The sequence below is a fragment of the Vespula pensylvanica genome, chromosome 4 (genome assembly GCF_014466175.1).
Source record: "Vespula pensylvanica isolate Volc-1 chromosome 4, ASM1446617v1, whole genome shotgun sequence".
NCBI lineage: Eukaryota > Metazoa > Arthropoda > Insecta > Hymenoptera > Vespidae > Vespula > Vespula pensylvanica.
Window position 1 is genome coordinate 8,322,275 of NC_057688.1, and position 13,264 is coordinate 8,335,538.

The window sequence follows — 13,264 nt, forward strand, 5'->3', positions numbered from 1 at the left end:
TTAATTTTCTTTACACCAATATTATAATTATTTTTAACATTCATTGTTCACGACCACTTTATTTCTTTTCTTTTCTTTTTTTTTAACTTACGCAATATTAGAGATTAGTGTTAATTGTAAAAGTTCCATTTTAGTGTAATGGCAGATTAAAATAAATAAGTATTGCTTGCTACTACAAATTACAATTTACACTCAATATTTATACGAGTGATTAAGAATCTTATATCGGAAGTTACAATGTTACGATTACGTCAGGTTTATTTGTCTTGCGATGTAGCTTATATAAAATAAATCTTTGATCTAATAATTACGCGCAAATACATGCTTTAGTGATTATATGTATGATAAATAGGACATTATTGTTAATGACATATTCATCACCGTGTTTTAGTCGGTGATTAGCCTGTATCTGCTGAATTCATTACAGCTAGTGCAAAATGATTTGTAACTAGGTATTAATATTTCGTAATGAAATGTATTTATTCATTGTCCATTTAAAACTGCTTTAAAACTGGAATATTAGTACATAAAACAGATTATTTTTTGGGCTATTTTGAATTCAGTATATACATGCCACAATATTTTTAAAAATCCTTTCGACATTCTTCCCCCACATACTTTCATACCTAAGGCTTCTGCATCTATGTTTCCTGAAATCTATACTGCACCACTTCTTTTAAAATTTTAAGATTGCAGGTATATGATGGAGAGATACAGGAGCTGAAAATATCTGGGACGAAGGCATAAAAAAGATTCAGTATTTACTACTTGTATCACACTGCCCAGTGTTGTCTAACCTTTAATCAGTCAAGTTCTTGTGTCGCGTGCGACGTCGATGCTATATTTCGCTGTTCATCGTCGGAATCCTCTTCTTCTAAACCATTAAAAAATGATTGCAAAAGTGACCCAAATAATCCAGTATTACGAGGACGTGGTGGTGGAACATTGAAGAACAACTGGCCTATTTTATCTAAATATTGGCGATAACAGGGATCTCTGTTCAAGGATATCTGATATTGATCGCAAAGAACTGTGAAAACTCCTAATTTACCGCTGGAAAGATGAGATTAAAATTATAATGTAAAGGGGGATTTAAAAATTATGATTTAAATTTCTTTATGTACTTTAAATATACTAACCTATCAATTGTTTTTAATAAAAAGAATAGAAAGTTCAATAAAGGAAGAAGATATGGTGGACCGCTATTTATTTTTGGATGTCGAGAAGTATAAGAATTAAATACTTCTTGCGCAGTTTTCTTATTTTGTAAACAAAGATATCTGTAAGATATAAAACAAATAAAATTAATATCGCATTGTGAAAGAATTCTAATATATCAAAAGTAACTTTTGAATACATACTGCAAAACTGCTTGGGCTATAAAAAGGTCTATCTCATTTGAATATCCACGTTGTTCATGTAATTCTACTAACATTGCGGCACATCCAGAACCATCTTTACTATATATGAAATGTTGTCTAGCCATCAAATAATTTTTCTCTAAACAATAAAGTGAATGCGTTTAATGGTATGTCAATTAAGACTATCGTTATTTATTTTTTTGTTTTCTCTTTTACCTCTCCAAAATACTTGTGCTATTCTTTGATGTAATTCAGGATCTCCAGTTTTATGATTTGTTCCTTTCGTACTCCATCGAAGAGCCAATTGTACAAACGATTCTCTTTCAGGAGAAAAGGGACTCATTAAACTAAACAAATGTGTTATCTTTTCAAAATATTCCGATGATGGTTGTGACTCTGATTGCATTAAAACGTTTATAAGTAAAATTCCTAAGTCGGCTCCACTAGCATGCTGCAAAAATATAATTGTAATATATAACGTGCTTCAAAAGGCAGTTTCTCAAATAATTTTTAACGCAAATAACATTTACAAAATGTTCATGAGTTACTATAGAATGTTCTAGAATCATTTTTCTTATTGATATTGAATAAACAAGAGCTATACAAGGTAATATATAAATAGAAGAAAAATGACTTCGAAATTGTATATAAAATATCATAATGTTTATGTCAGTACAGTTTAAATAAAGACTGTAATTAGAAATGTCGACTTTTTACATGCATACAAATCTAATATATTCGTTTTATCGAAGAAATATTTTAAATAATTTGCTCGCTACGTTTATGATATTTTCCATTTTTTAAATACCTGTTCGTGCTGTAGCAAAAGTAAAGATCCATTGTACAATAATTCCAATAATTCTGCATATTTTTTCTGTCCGAGATATCTAGACAAAAAGGTTAGGTGATCATAATGATTGTACGAAAATCATAGTTTGATCGTGCACACGAATGATCTAATAAACTTACCTGAAATATAAAGTTCTATACATTTGATGAGCTTCATAATAATTTTCTGAATTTATAGATGCTTCTAATTTTGCTAAAACTCGCTGAACACCGTGATTATACCGCGAGGCCATGTTTATGCTTGATAGGGATGTTTTTATTTATCAATTGGCAGTCACGATATTATTTTTGCGATTGGTACCATTGCTATTCGATTAATAATCCGGTCAACGAATTTACAAGTACATCAAAGTTCGAATCTAACATATATTACAACATATGAGTTACAATCTCAATCATTTCGAACCTTGTTCGATTTCGTTTCATATTAGAACTAACCAATGAAAGCGATCGTTTAACCATGATTTAGAACAAATATAAATAATTATGAAAAATATCGAAATATGTATAGTCGTATGGGTTATATATCCCGTATATATATGTCTTACCGATGAACATTATCTATTATTAAATAAACGATAAACGATATGACAATTATTCGTTAATAAACATTAATTTACGATACATATACTATCGTATTTTTCACGTTACATGGATGTTAAGGATGGATGAAAAAAGTCAAAGTGGTGGGAAGGAATTACGCGTTGCGCACTGTTGCTAAAAGCGGTCCTCCATACGTAGCGCATATGTATGAACTGTCATATATAGTATCAGTAACAAAAGATAAAGTAATATTGATAAATGCGCAAAGCGTCGTCGCGTCTCCTGTGCCGAGCGGCGTCCGCGCTAGTCGGCGCGCAACAATGAGTCCGTTTTCGGAGCTAGAGCGAGAGTGGGCGAGAGAAAGAGATTGGTGGTAGGAGTGCGGGTGAGTGGGAAGGAAGGAAAGTGGTGGGGGGAGAGAGAGAAGGAGATAACGTGGAGGGAGGAGAGGTAGTCGCGTGTAGGGAGTAATGCGGTGGGAGCGCCTCTCGCGGTAAACCGGCGAAACTATACTCGCGGAAATAATTATCGCGATTTATGTTATTTGCAAATACGAACGGGGATTAATTAATCGCGGTAACATGTCGAATAGAAACGATTAGGGAGCGAACGGGTGTCGTCGCCGTTGCCAGCTTCCTGTCGATAGTGCGAGTGAAAGGAGTTGGCTGCCCGGTGCGGGGTGAGTCCTGAGAAAACGTTCGTTCCCCTCCCGCTTTTCTTAAAGGGGGGCGGTGGCTCGTACAAATGTTTTTTTATCGTTTCGTTGCCTCCGCACCCTGGCACGCTCTGGCGATAACAATGGCCGAATACGTAAGACCATTCAAGTTTTCGATAACGATCGCCACTGTTGCCGATATATCGATGGCTAGAATCTATATACTAACTACCTTGTTCGGCGACAGTGTATGCGATTGTTGCACGAATCTTTAGCTCTGATGCGCCCTGTTGCACGTGCGGCTGCCTCATTTTGAAGAATGCGTGATCTCTCCTCGCTATGAACCACCCACTATATACTTCTTTTTTTTTCTTTCTTTCTTTCTTTCTTTCTTTCTTTCTTTGTTAGAACAATCCATTTTTTCTTCCACGAATTGTATTGTAGTCATAACGATTTCTATGATTTTTGTTCAGAGATATATAAATTTACTTGAAAGCATTTTTGATATTTCTTTCTTTTGCCCTCTTCTTTCTCTTTCTTTTCCCATCTCATATAACTTTGATCTTACACACAATTATGCATACAAGAAAATTTAAGGATCAGACGAAACCCTTTAATTTTATAGTTTTTGATAATGCAAAGATCGTTCAATTGATTATATGACGACTTTATTTTATATATAGAATGGACTTGGCAGAAACTATGAAAAATATTGTCGCCAAAGGTATGCAAACAGAGATGGGTCCACCCGGTGGAGGTTCTGGATACCCTGGTAACCCGAGCAGTGCGGGATATGTAACAGAGAAAACGTATATGTTAATTCAAGCATATTTGCAAACTAAAAGTTGGAATCCTAGCATTGAATTGTTACAATGCATAGCCGAATACAAGGATGGATCTATAATACCAAGTGCTGCGTACTTACAGTAAGAATAAATATATTCTTTTTTGATATATCGATATATTTTATATTCTTCTTGCTTGATCGACGAAGAGTTATCTTTAATATTATTTTTAACGTATATACAGAATGATGGCATCTAGAATGGCGGTAGATTCACAAGGAAGATTAGTTTTGAGAGAAAATGGGAAAATAATATTACCTTATGAACATTTTGCCAATGCTGTAATGATGAAGCACATAACTGGGCCACAGGGTATACATTTGGGACTCGAGGGAACAGTTAGGGCCGTTATGGAATCTTATACAATCGGACGAGAATATTTTGGAATGGAGAAGGAATTTATCATCGAGGTTGTACAGAATTGTCCAAATCCAGCTTGTCGGTATAAGAATCAGTTCGAGATGCAAAAGATGGGCCACATGGCACCTACGTATATTCAAGAGAACGAAGCTACCACATCCCTCTTACGTACAGGTTTTCCGCATAATACAGATTTTCAACCGGTAAGCGTATAATCTCTTCTGTCTTATTACAAGACCATGTTCGGCGCGTGTGTAATAAATATTTTATTACTTTTTATAACAGGCTTTAAGCGGTGCTAATCCTAATACGCACTTACCCATCGGAACTGGTGCAGACATGTCAGAAATGAGAGGTGGTGGAAACCAAATGAATATACAACGTCCACCGAGCCGTCCATCTTTAAATATTCCACATCGGCCTGTGTCTCAAGAAAAAAAAGTATCAACCAATAAACAGCATTATGAATCACTAATATCTAATATTCCTATATCTGATCACAAATTAACAGAATTTTTACGAACAAATCTGGATAATTTGGACAGTCTTAGTGGACTTGGGCTAGGTAATCTTCAAAGTTTAAGCAATGCAAATAAAGATCTGTTAGCTTTACATAATGGTGCTTGGTCGTTAGAAAATGAAAAGGGTTCACGTTCGAGTTCTTCTAACTTGGAAGGTAAATTGAAAATGGATAAAAAAATATCGTTTTTTTTTTATATTAGAGTAAGTGGATGTTTTACTTACTAACTTTTATGATTTTTGATTTAGTTGGACAAGAAAAGATAATTAGAGCTTATACAGAAGTTATAAAAAACACGGCCAGGATGAAGGCTTGTATACGTCCTGCAATGTGCAAACCATATGGAAAACAATCTGAAGCATTACAAAAAAGTAATCACACTATTTTTTAATTCCATATATATATATATATTTTATATATTTTATATATATATATAAAATATATATTTATATCTTTTTTTATATTTATTATATTTATTATTCGTGGCACATGTTAGTTTCATATTGTATTAGATATGATTAAATATATTATAGTAGATTTTTGAAACCAAAAAAAAAAAAAAAGTAGTAATGGCCACTAATATCGATTAATTTATTTTGTGATTTTTGCTTACATATTTCTTTCTTTCATTGTGATGTTTATCGTTGCATTGATTAATTGGTATTATTAATCGGTGCAGCTTTGGTCGATACGATACAGCTTGTACAATCTCTGAGAAGTATTATACCACCACCTATTATACCAATCGTGAGCTGGAAAAATGAAGATAAACATCGGTTAGATCATACCGGTACTCCTTATCTTCCGGCATTGTAAGTACATACACAATAATAATATGACAAAAAAGAATACTTAAAGAATATTCATAACAAAAGTTACACATTTTATTTTCTATAGAAAAGCTGGTGGATTAGAAGAATTATGCGAACAGCGCAAGCTAGACTAGATAATAGTCCTAGCTTAAATAGTATAAGACCAATGTTTCGTCTTTGCGCTCTATGGTGTTCTAGTCAGAAAGTGTATATGAGAGGGTTGTTTAATTTATTATAAACAACCCAAAAGGATTGCTCAAAGTTGTTGGCATTTAGGACTTCAAATACTAAGAGACAAAACGAGTCATGCGTGGACTGTGATAAACGTGGGTAGCAAAGAAATTTATATGTAGAAATGAGAATAACTCACGGCGTTAAATTAGAAATTCAGGTTTAGCATTACCTTGTTATTATCATTTGATTTTACGTTAGAAATTTACCTATGGAGCTTATATAAATCGAATCGGTTATGTTCTCGTCTATTTATAGTTGATATTGTAGATTATTTTAATAACTCGCCACTTGTGTTCCAATGATTACCTGATTAAAAATATATTACAGTTTTCTAAAAATGATCTATATGTATACATTTACGGATTTATAATTATCATCGGTGCAAAGAATAGACATTAATCTGTGGTAAATTTAAGATTTTATAATTCGTACGATCGGACAAATATTACACACGACGATGCATTGGAAGCTTTAAAGCACAAAGAAGGAATTGTGATTCCATAAATACTCATTGTATTATTTAGATTTTGTACGTTTGTTAAACTTAGTAAGAGAGAGAGAGAGAGAATGAGAGAGAAAGAGAGGGAGAAAGAGAGAGAGAGAGAGAGAAAGAGAGAGAGAGAGAGAGAGAGAGAGAAAGAAAAGAATTTATTATTTATGTTATATAAAAATGAAAAAGAGAGATCTGATCGAGAGTTCAACGTTTATGATTATTACTAAATACGCATCTTTGCATTCTCTCGAAAGGTGCATTTGTTTTAATATTTATTTGTAGAGTTATAAAGAAAAACATATATATTGTTGTTATTTCTAGTTTTATTAATTATAAATGTCTACAATCTATGTATAAGAGGAGGTATAGGTAATAACAAGATATATAAGCTCCATAGGTAACGTGTGACACGTGGTTTGCACATTAGACTTGATTGAAAAAAGAAAAAAAAAAAAAAGAAAAGCCGATAGATATTTGTTGAATGATAAATTATTTCGTTATTATACGATAACATCGAAAGAAAATAAATTCTAGTTGTGTCTTTAAAATTGTGGTTGGCGTCGACGTTAAATCATTTTTTTATCGTCTATCGAATATTGATTAGAAACTTTTTTACCTCTGTCGATCGATACCACAACGTAATTTATAAAAATTAAGTCCTTTTAAATAATATTTTTCATTAGATTTCGTTGTTGATAAAAAAAGAGAGAGAGAAAGATTGTGAAAGAGCGAGAGAGAGAGAGAGAGCGAGAGAGAGAGAGTGAGAGAGAGAGAGAGAGAGAGAGAGAGAGAGAGAGAGAGAAAGTAATAGTTTGAAATTTCATCGTTATAAACGCATTTCTACGATGGTGAAATGTTTCCTTCTCTTTCTTATTAATATTTAATATTAAATATACATGTGTATACACACGATTATATGAATGTGACGACATTGGAGTGCGTGTGAAAAAAATCTTGTTTAAGTGTGCGTGGTCGATGAGCGTTAATAACTTTGGCTATAAAATAGCAAAATTTTATATGGACGCGTCTCTATATTATAACTATCGAAATACTAACGTTTTTTCTAATTACGTTTATACGAATGTGTCTTCTGCATTTGCAGCTACTAATATCGTGCCGATCACGTTTGCGTTGATTATATATACTTTCAATATGAAGCTGCTAGTTTAAAATACGAAACGCTGATCAAACAACAACGACGAATTGCGTACGTCGATTCACTTACCGTGTATTTCTGAATTAAATAGATGGACTCATTTCTCTCGTAGTAGTTATTATAAAAGAAAAATGATGAAAAATAAAAAGTAAAAAAAAAAAAAAATATATATATATATATACATAATAAAAAAGAAAAAGATAAAAAAAAAACACAAAAGAAATAAAGAAATAAAAAAGTAAAAAAATAAAAAAACAAAAAAAAAAGGAAAACGACAAAAAAAGAAAAAGGAAGAAAAGAAAAGAAAAGAATAGAAAAGAAAAGAAAAGAAAAAGAGAGAAAAAGAAAAAGAACAAACACGCAAACTTTGTGACCGTTTGTCTTGCTGTCGAAGATTATCGACGTAATTAAGCATATCCATGACTAAGTCTCTTTGCAACTATACCAAATTGAGAAGAAAAAAGAAAGAGAGAGAGAGAAAGAAAGAAAAGAAAAGAAAAAGAAGAAAGAGAAAAAGGAAGGAAGAAAAAGAAAAAAAAAAAAATAGGGAGGAAAGGAGCACCCGTAAGGTATATATATATCTGAGTAATCGTTCAATCGAAATGTAGACCTTCGAAACGACCTATAAATCGATGTGTGATAGGTTCCTCAGTGATATATACCTATCCGAAAAAGCGTATTGTTCTTCTCTATCGCGTCGTTTTATCGATACCGTAATTCGCATACACGTTACACAGCACATTCTAACTTTGACAGTAAGATGATTGTAAATTGCGCACCGTTGTTCGTCGATCCGGTTATTAAACCGGACACGATCAACGATATCGTGCACCAACGCTATCGCCTGTGTCTGCACACTAAGCTCTCGTTGTCGCTTGCCAGTATTGCTCCTCTGTACTCTCGCATTATTCTATTCCATGACTACTGCGATTATTAAAGTTTTTACAAGTGTGACTCGCCTTTATAACGTTATCCAGATCCATAGAATATTTCCTTTTCCTCATATAGTTAGGCCAATCCTTGTTTCACCGTGCATCTCCTTAACGTAATCTTCGTATTCGTTGTACACCGTGTCCTAAAAGATCCTTCTTCGATCAGTCGAATTCTACGACATTCGCTATCAACAATTCGCAGGATTTTTTTTTTTTTACTAACTGGTACAACTTCCAGGACGAAGACGACGTCGTCGAGAAAGTAATAAGCCTGACCCAGGTCACCTTCGCATAGATAAGGTAGTTTACTCCATGCCAAACATCTTAGGCCCAACGGTGCGAAGACTCTGTCGACTAGTCCAGCGATCTGACCTTCCAAGCCATTTCCCTTCACTGGTAGGTACTCCGATGGTTTGTGATCACCTCTCTCACCTACTTCGACGTATGGACTAAAAGGTAATACCAGGGCAACCACCAGTCGACCTCCTGCTGTCAAGGACGTTCTGAATTGTCTTAACAAACTGTTTGGACGATCGCAACGATCGAGCAAATTCAAGCAAAGAATCACGTCGAAAGGGCCAGCTTCCTCGTGCCATTTATCGACGTCCAATACTCTGTAGAAAATATTTTCTTTATCTTTGAAATTTCACATGAAACAGATTTTCAGAGGCTGAAGTTGGGAGTTGGTAGAAGGAAGAAGAAGAAGAAGAAGAAGAAGAAGAAGAAGAAGAAGAAGAGTAGGAGGAAAAGGAGGAAGAAAATATCTTCGATAGGATTTAGTCGCGACTGAAAATCGTTTTGGGAAAGGGCGAACGAATGTCTATAAAATGTTATACGAGTACATCGCACCCTTCGCTCGCTCACTTAAAATTCGAGTAACCATCGGGAACTGTTACGTCCTCAGACGCGAGGATATAAAAGTATCGTAAACTTCTACTTCAATCAATTCGATGTAATAAATTTTGTTTTCTATACTTTCTCTCTGTAGAAATCTATTATCGATCTATGTAGAAAATGAATATGCCAGCTATCTTACGAAAAAATATAAATCGATCATTTTTCTACATACGTGAATTTTCGTTTGGACAATGCCCATCTCATAGGTGGCGAAATATCCGTAGCGTATACTCTATCGAATAGATGAGCCACGTGTGCAGTGGTAGCACCATCGCCAGCTCCCAAATCTACGAGTGAATTCCAAGGACCTTTGAACCCGCTAGCTTCCATCAATTTTTCGAATTGCTCGCTGGAGAAGACGTGCATTGAACCTCGGCCTAATAATCTGTGATATAAAACAAACAGAAACTTAGCATATTTATTTCTCTCTCTCTTTCTCTCTCTCTCTCTCTCTCTCTCTCTCTCTCTCTCTTTTTGATCTATATACACATATATATGAAATCGATGATGATTTTAAGCATTTTCAAGATCCACGGTTACATTTTGAAATACCCGAGAGTGTCTTTGATAGATACTCGTGCGAACTAAATTCACGAAGGAAATCGATCAATGCCTGTTACGAGGAACGCGGAATTTTGATCATGCGTTTGGTTACCCTTGGCGTTATAAATAAGGCGATGGTGGTCCAGGACTCTCCTCTTCCACCGATGCTTCTTCTCGATTTGCTCTTCTTTCAGCTTCATTCCCTATCCTCCCCGCGCGCTCGACTGGACCGGTGGCATCGATTAACGAGCACCTCCTGGCCCCCATTGAATAATAAATAAAAATAAGAAAAAGAGAGAAAAAGAGAGAGAAAAAAAGAAGAAGAGTTCTGGCTGAGGAAAGCACTCGGAGACCCTACTTGCCGCATTGTTCGTAGCATCCTCGAAGCTTCTCTATCTTTCTCCTTACCACATGGTTCTTCTTCTCTCTCTCTCTCTCTCTTTTTCTTTCCTGCCTTCTGTCCTTTACATTCTTCGTTTTGCTCGTAACGTCGAGCCAGCAACGCCTTGTAACCACCACTGGCGACGAGGGAGACAACGCGAAAGAGATGGAGGGAGCGTATCGAAAGAAGCAGATGCGAGAACTCTTACACGTAAATCGTGATTCGTTTCTAAGAGTATTGCATTGGAGTATTTATCGGAGGATTTGAACTTTCAAAAACTCCAAGATACAAATAACAATGTAAATCAGATCATATTGGATAATTAACGACGTCATTCTATCGTAGATCGTCATTGTATAAATATTCTATATATTTTTAATTATCAGACAAGAAATATTCTAATTTTTTTAATTCGTTTGATTATTACGTGAATGTTTTAAATATGTTTAAATTTCCTATATATATATATATATATATATATCTTTTTTATTTATTTATTTATTTATTTATTTTTTTATTTAGTCAACATCAGATAATTCGAGGAAGAACACACACGTACACGTATACGCGCGCATACAGACGCACGCACGCACACACACATACACACATAGAAAACAGTTCCTTTTATTTACCCTCAGGAACGTGTTCTCGTCGGACCACTTTAGTCCACCTTGCTCGTTCTCTTTGGCCTGTCCGAGAAAAGACGAAGAGAAAAGTAACGGGCGGCCGACCAAAGAAGCGCCCTTAATTTCGGTCCTGGCGTCGTGCGGTCTAGAGAGAACTGAACCATCCTCCCCCCCTGAACATCCTTGGATTTATAGCCGACCGTTCAGATCTTTTCGGATTCAAAGAGAATTTGATTAACGTTATACTGGTTGGTTATATATTAAACGATTTCGAAATCGAAAATTATTTCATTATTTCATTCCCCAATATTCTATTTTAACAACGATGTAACACGACTCATCGTTAATCACGGATCATGGTTCAAACGAAAGTTCATATCTAAACCCAATAAAAGAGTTAAAACGTTATAATGTTATTCATCGAAAGTTCATGAAAATCAATGAAATATATTATCAAAAGGTAGAACGTTAATGTTTCATCGTGGTCTCGAAAGTTCATGAAAATCATTGTATTCTTGCGTAAGATCGATCGATAGAATATATGATCGAAGATGTATCGATAAGAATGTTGGTCGTTGTCGAATCATTTACATCAGAGTCCACCTACAATCGGTTGAAAGAGAAAGAGAAAGACAGAAAGAAAGAGAGAGAAAGTTTCGGTTTCAGTGTGTCTTCTTGCTTTTTATCGGCCGGGGGTCTCTACGCTGGCCGCTCGTAAAATACCCTCGAGGGGGTAAGCGAGCGAATGCGTAGTGTTAAAGAGGCGCTCGGAGGATCGTTTACCTAATAATAGCAATAATATGTAAATGCGATGCGTATCGAAACCGCCATCTAAAGAATCCACTCTGCTCCAGGTCTATTGTTTGCAAATCCTTCGTTCGTTCGTTCGTTCGGTTTCGATCCGTGCTGTTGTTCCCTCTCTCTTTCTTCTTCTCTCTCTCTCTCTCTCTCTCTCTCTCTGTCTTCTTCTTCATTTCTCCTCTTTCGCATTTCTCCCCTTATTCTCTTCTTCCTACGGTCCAGCAGTCCTCCTCCCTTCGAATCGAACGTATTCGTCGAACGACGCGCGGAAACGTACCTACGTACATGAGAGCTCCACGTGCGCCGATAACTTATAGCGATACAGAAAAGAACGTAAGGATGTTAGCGAGAAAAATAGAGAAAGATAGAGATAGATAGATAGATAGATAGATAGATAGATAGAGAGAGAGAGAGAGAGAGAGAGAGAGAGAGAGAGAGAGATGCGAAAAGTATTTTGTTTGTAAGTAAGGACTAATGGGGCTTTGATATTTCTTCTTCGTCGGATTTCTATGTACCTATTTATTAAACATTAATTGACTTTTTTTTCTTTCTTTTCTTTTATTCATCTTCTTCTTTTTTTTTTAGTACAATATCACGAATGACACTTTCGATTAGAATTATATATATACTTCTTATACGCTCTGATTATCGACACTTGAAGTGAAGGATGATGGAGAAATTTTTCTATTCGTAATATTGGAAATTACGAATTACTAAAGACATAGTGATAAAAAAAAAAGAAAAAGAAAGAAAGAAAGAGAGAGAGAGAGAGAGAGAGAGAGAGAGAGAGAGAGGGGGGGAAAAATATGAATTTCTTTCTTAGAAGATTCATTTCTTGGTTCGAAGAGAAAGAGAACATTATTGTTCGGATTCCTTGATAAATAAAAGATGGTGTGTCGTGCGTTCGAGTCAAAGGTCAAGGTGGTGAACGATAAAGCAAGTCGGACAAGTCCTACGGTAAAGGCTATGGACGGCTAAATGGAATTCTATGGAATTCAACGAAACTAAGTAAGTAAGTAAGTAAGTAACTAAGTAAAAGTAAATAAGAAAGAAAGGAATGAAGAAAGGAATGAAGGAAGGAATCAAGGAAGGATGGAAGAAAGGAAGGAAGGAAGGAAGGAAGGAAGGAAGGAAGGAAGGAAGGAAAATCTTGAAAAAGAGAGAGAGAGAGAGAGAGAGAGAGAGAGAGAGAGAGAGAGAGAGAGAGAGAGGTATACTACCCTTCACCGTCCAAGTAGCAGAAACGACGGAGAGT

General features: G+C 35.2%; 3 protein-coding genes across 8 annotated transcripts in view; 1 reads left to right on the forward strand and 2 right to left on the reverse strand.

The window, feature by feature from the left end:
* Positions 1-3: 3 nt before the first annotated feature.
* LOC122628752 (Golgi to ER traffic protein 4 homolog) lies at positions 4-2,620 on the reverse strand. Of its 2 annotated transcripts, XM_043811345.1 has the most exons (7): positions 2,331-2,620; positions 2,170-2,248; positions 1,578-1,812; positions 1,362-1,500; positions 1,140-1,280; positions 798-1,053; positions 4-730 (listed from the first exon to the last, which is right to left on the reverse strand). In XM_043811345.1, the coding sequence occupies exons 1-6, from the start codon at positions 2,441-2,443 to the stop codon at positions 804-806; spliced, it is 957 nt and encodes a 318-aa protein (XP_043667280.1). In that variant the 5' UTR covers positions 2,444-2,620; the 3' UTR covers positions 4-730; positions 798-803. The 2 variants fall into 2 exon arrangements, with proteins under 2 accessions (XP_043667280.1, XP_043667279.1); XM_043811344.1 differs by having other exon boundaries at positions 5-1,053; positions 2,331-2,618.
* A 405-nt stretch (positions 2,621-3,025) lies between these two features.
* On the forward strand, positions 3,026-7,995 carry LOC122628749. Of its 4 annotated transcripts, none has more exons than XM_043811339.1 (7): positions 3,026-3,138; positions 4,092-4,334; positions 4,438-4,816; positions 4,899-5,289; positions 5,382-5,504; positions 5,813-5,945; positions 6,031-7,995. In XM_043811339.1, the coding sequence occupies exons 2-7, from the start codon at positions 4,093-4,095 to the stop codon at positions 6,077-6,079; spliced, it is 1,317 nt and encodes a 438-aa protein (XP_043667274.1). In that variant the 5' UTR covers positions 3,026-3,138; position 4,092; the 3' UTR covers positions 6,080-7,995. The 4 variants fall into 4 exon arrangements, with proteins under 4 accessions (XP_043667274.1, XP_043667276.1, XP_043667273.1 ...); XM_043811338.1 differs by lacking the exon at positions 3,026-3,138 and adding an exon at positions 3,191-3,432; XM_043811340.1 differs by lacking the exon at positions 3,026-3,138 and adding an exon at positions 3,427-3,563.
* LOC122628751 (protein-L-histidine N-pros-methyltransferase) overlaps positions 5,701-13,264 on the reverse strand; it is a 29,352-nt gene continuing 21,788 nt past the window's right edge. The window contains exons 3-6 of one of the 2 annotated variants that reach the window (XM_043811343.1): positions 9,830-10,042; positions 8,984-9,374; positions 8,788-8,903; positions 5,701-5,885 (exon numbers count right to left, since the gene is read on the reverse strand). In XM_043811343.1, the coding sequence (XP_043667278.1) occupies positions 8,829-8,903; positions 8,984-9,374; positions 9,830-10,042 (679 nt within the window). In that variant the 3' untranslated portion in view covers positions 5,701-5,885; positions 8,788-8,828. Of the gene's footprint in view, positions 5,886-8,787; positions 9,375-9,829; positions 10,043-13,264 lie in introns of both variants that reach the window. The other variant, XM_043811342.1, reaches the window with a different exon arrangement.

Excerpts from the sequence above, each read along its gene's own strand:
- LOC122628752 (XM_043811345.1), bottom strand. The coding sequence starts at position 2,443 with ATGGCCTCGCGGTATAATCACGGTGTTCAGCGAGTTTTAGCAAAATTA. Across the intron at positions 2,249-2,330 it reads TATAGAACTTTATATTTCAG|ATATCTCGGACAGAAAAAAT; the intron begins GTAAGTTTATTA and ends CTTTTTGTCTAG. Across the intron at positions 1,054-1,139 it reads TTATTAAAAACAATTGATAG|CGGTAAATTAGGAGTTTTCA; the intron begins GTTAGTATATTT and ends TCATCTTTCCAG.
- LOC122628749 (XM_043811339.1), top strand. The coding sequence starts at position 4,093 with ATGGACTTGGCAGAAACTATGAAAAATATTGTCGCCAAAGGTATGCAA. Across the intron at positions 4,817-4,898 it reads ATAATACAGATTTTCAACCG|GCTTTAAGCGGTGCTAATCC; the intron begins GTAAGCGTATAA and ends TTTTTATAACAG. Across the intron at positions 5,946-6,030 it reads ACTCCTTATCTTCCGGCATT|AAAAGCTGGTGGATTAGAAG; the intron begins GTAAGTACATAC and ends TATTTTCTATAG.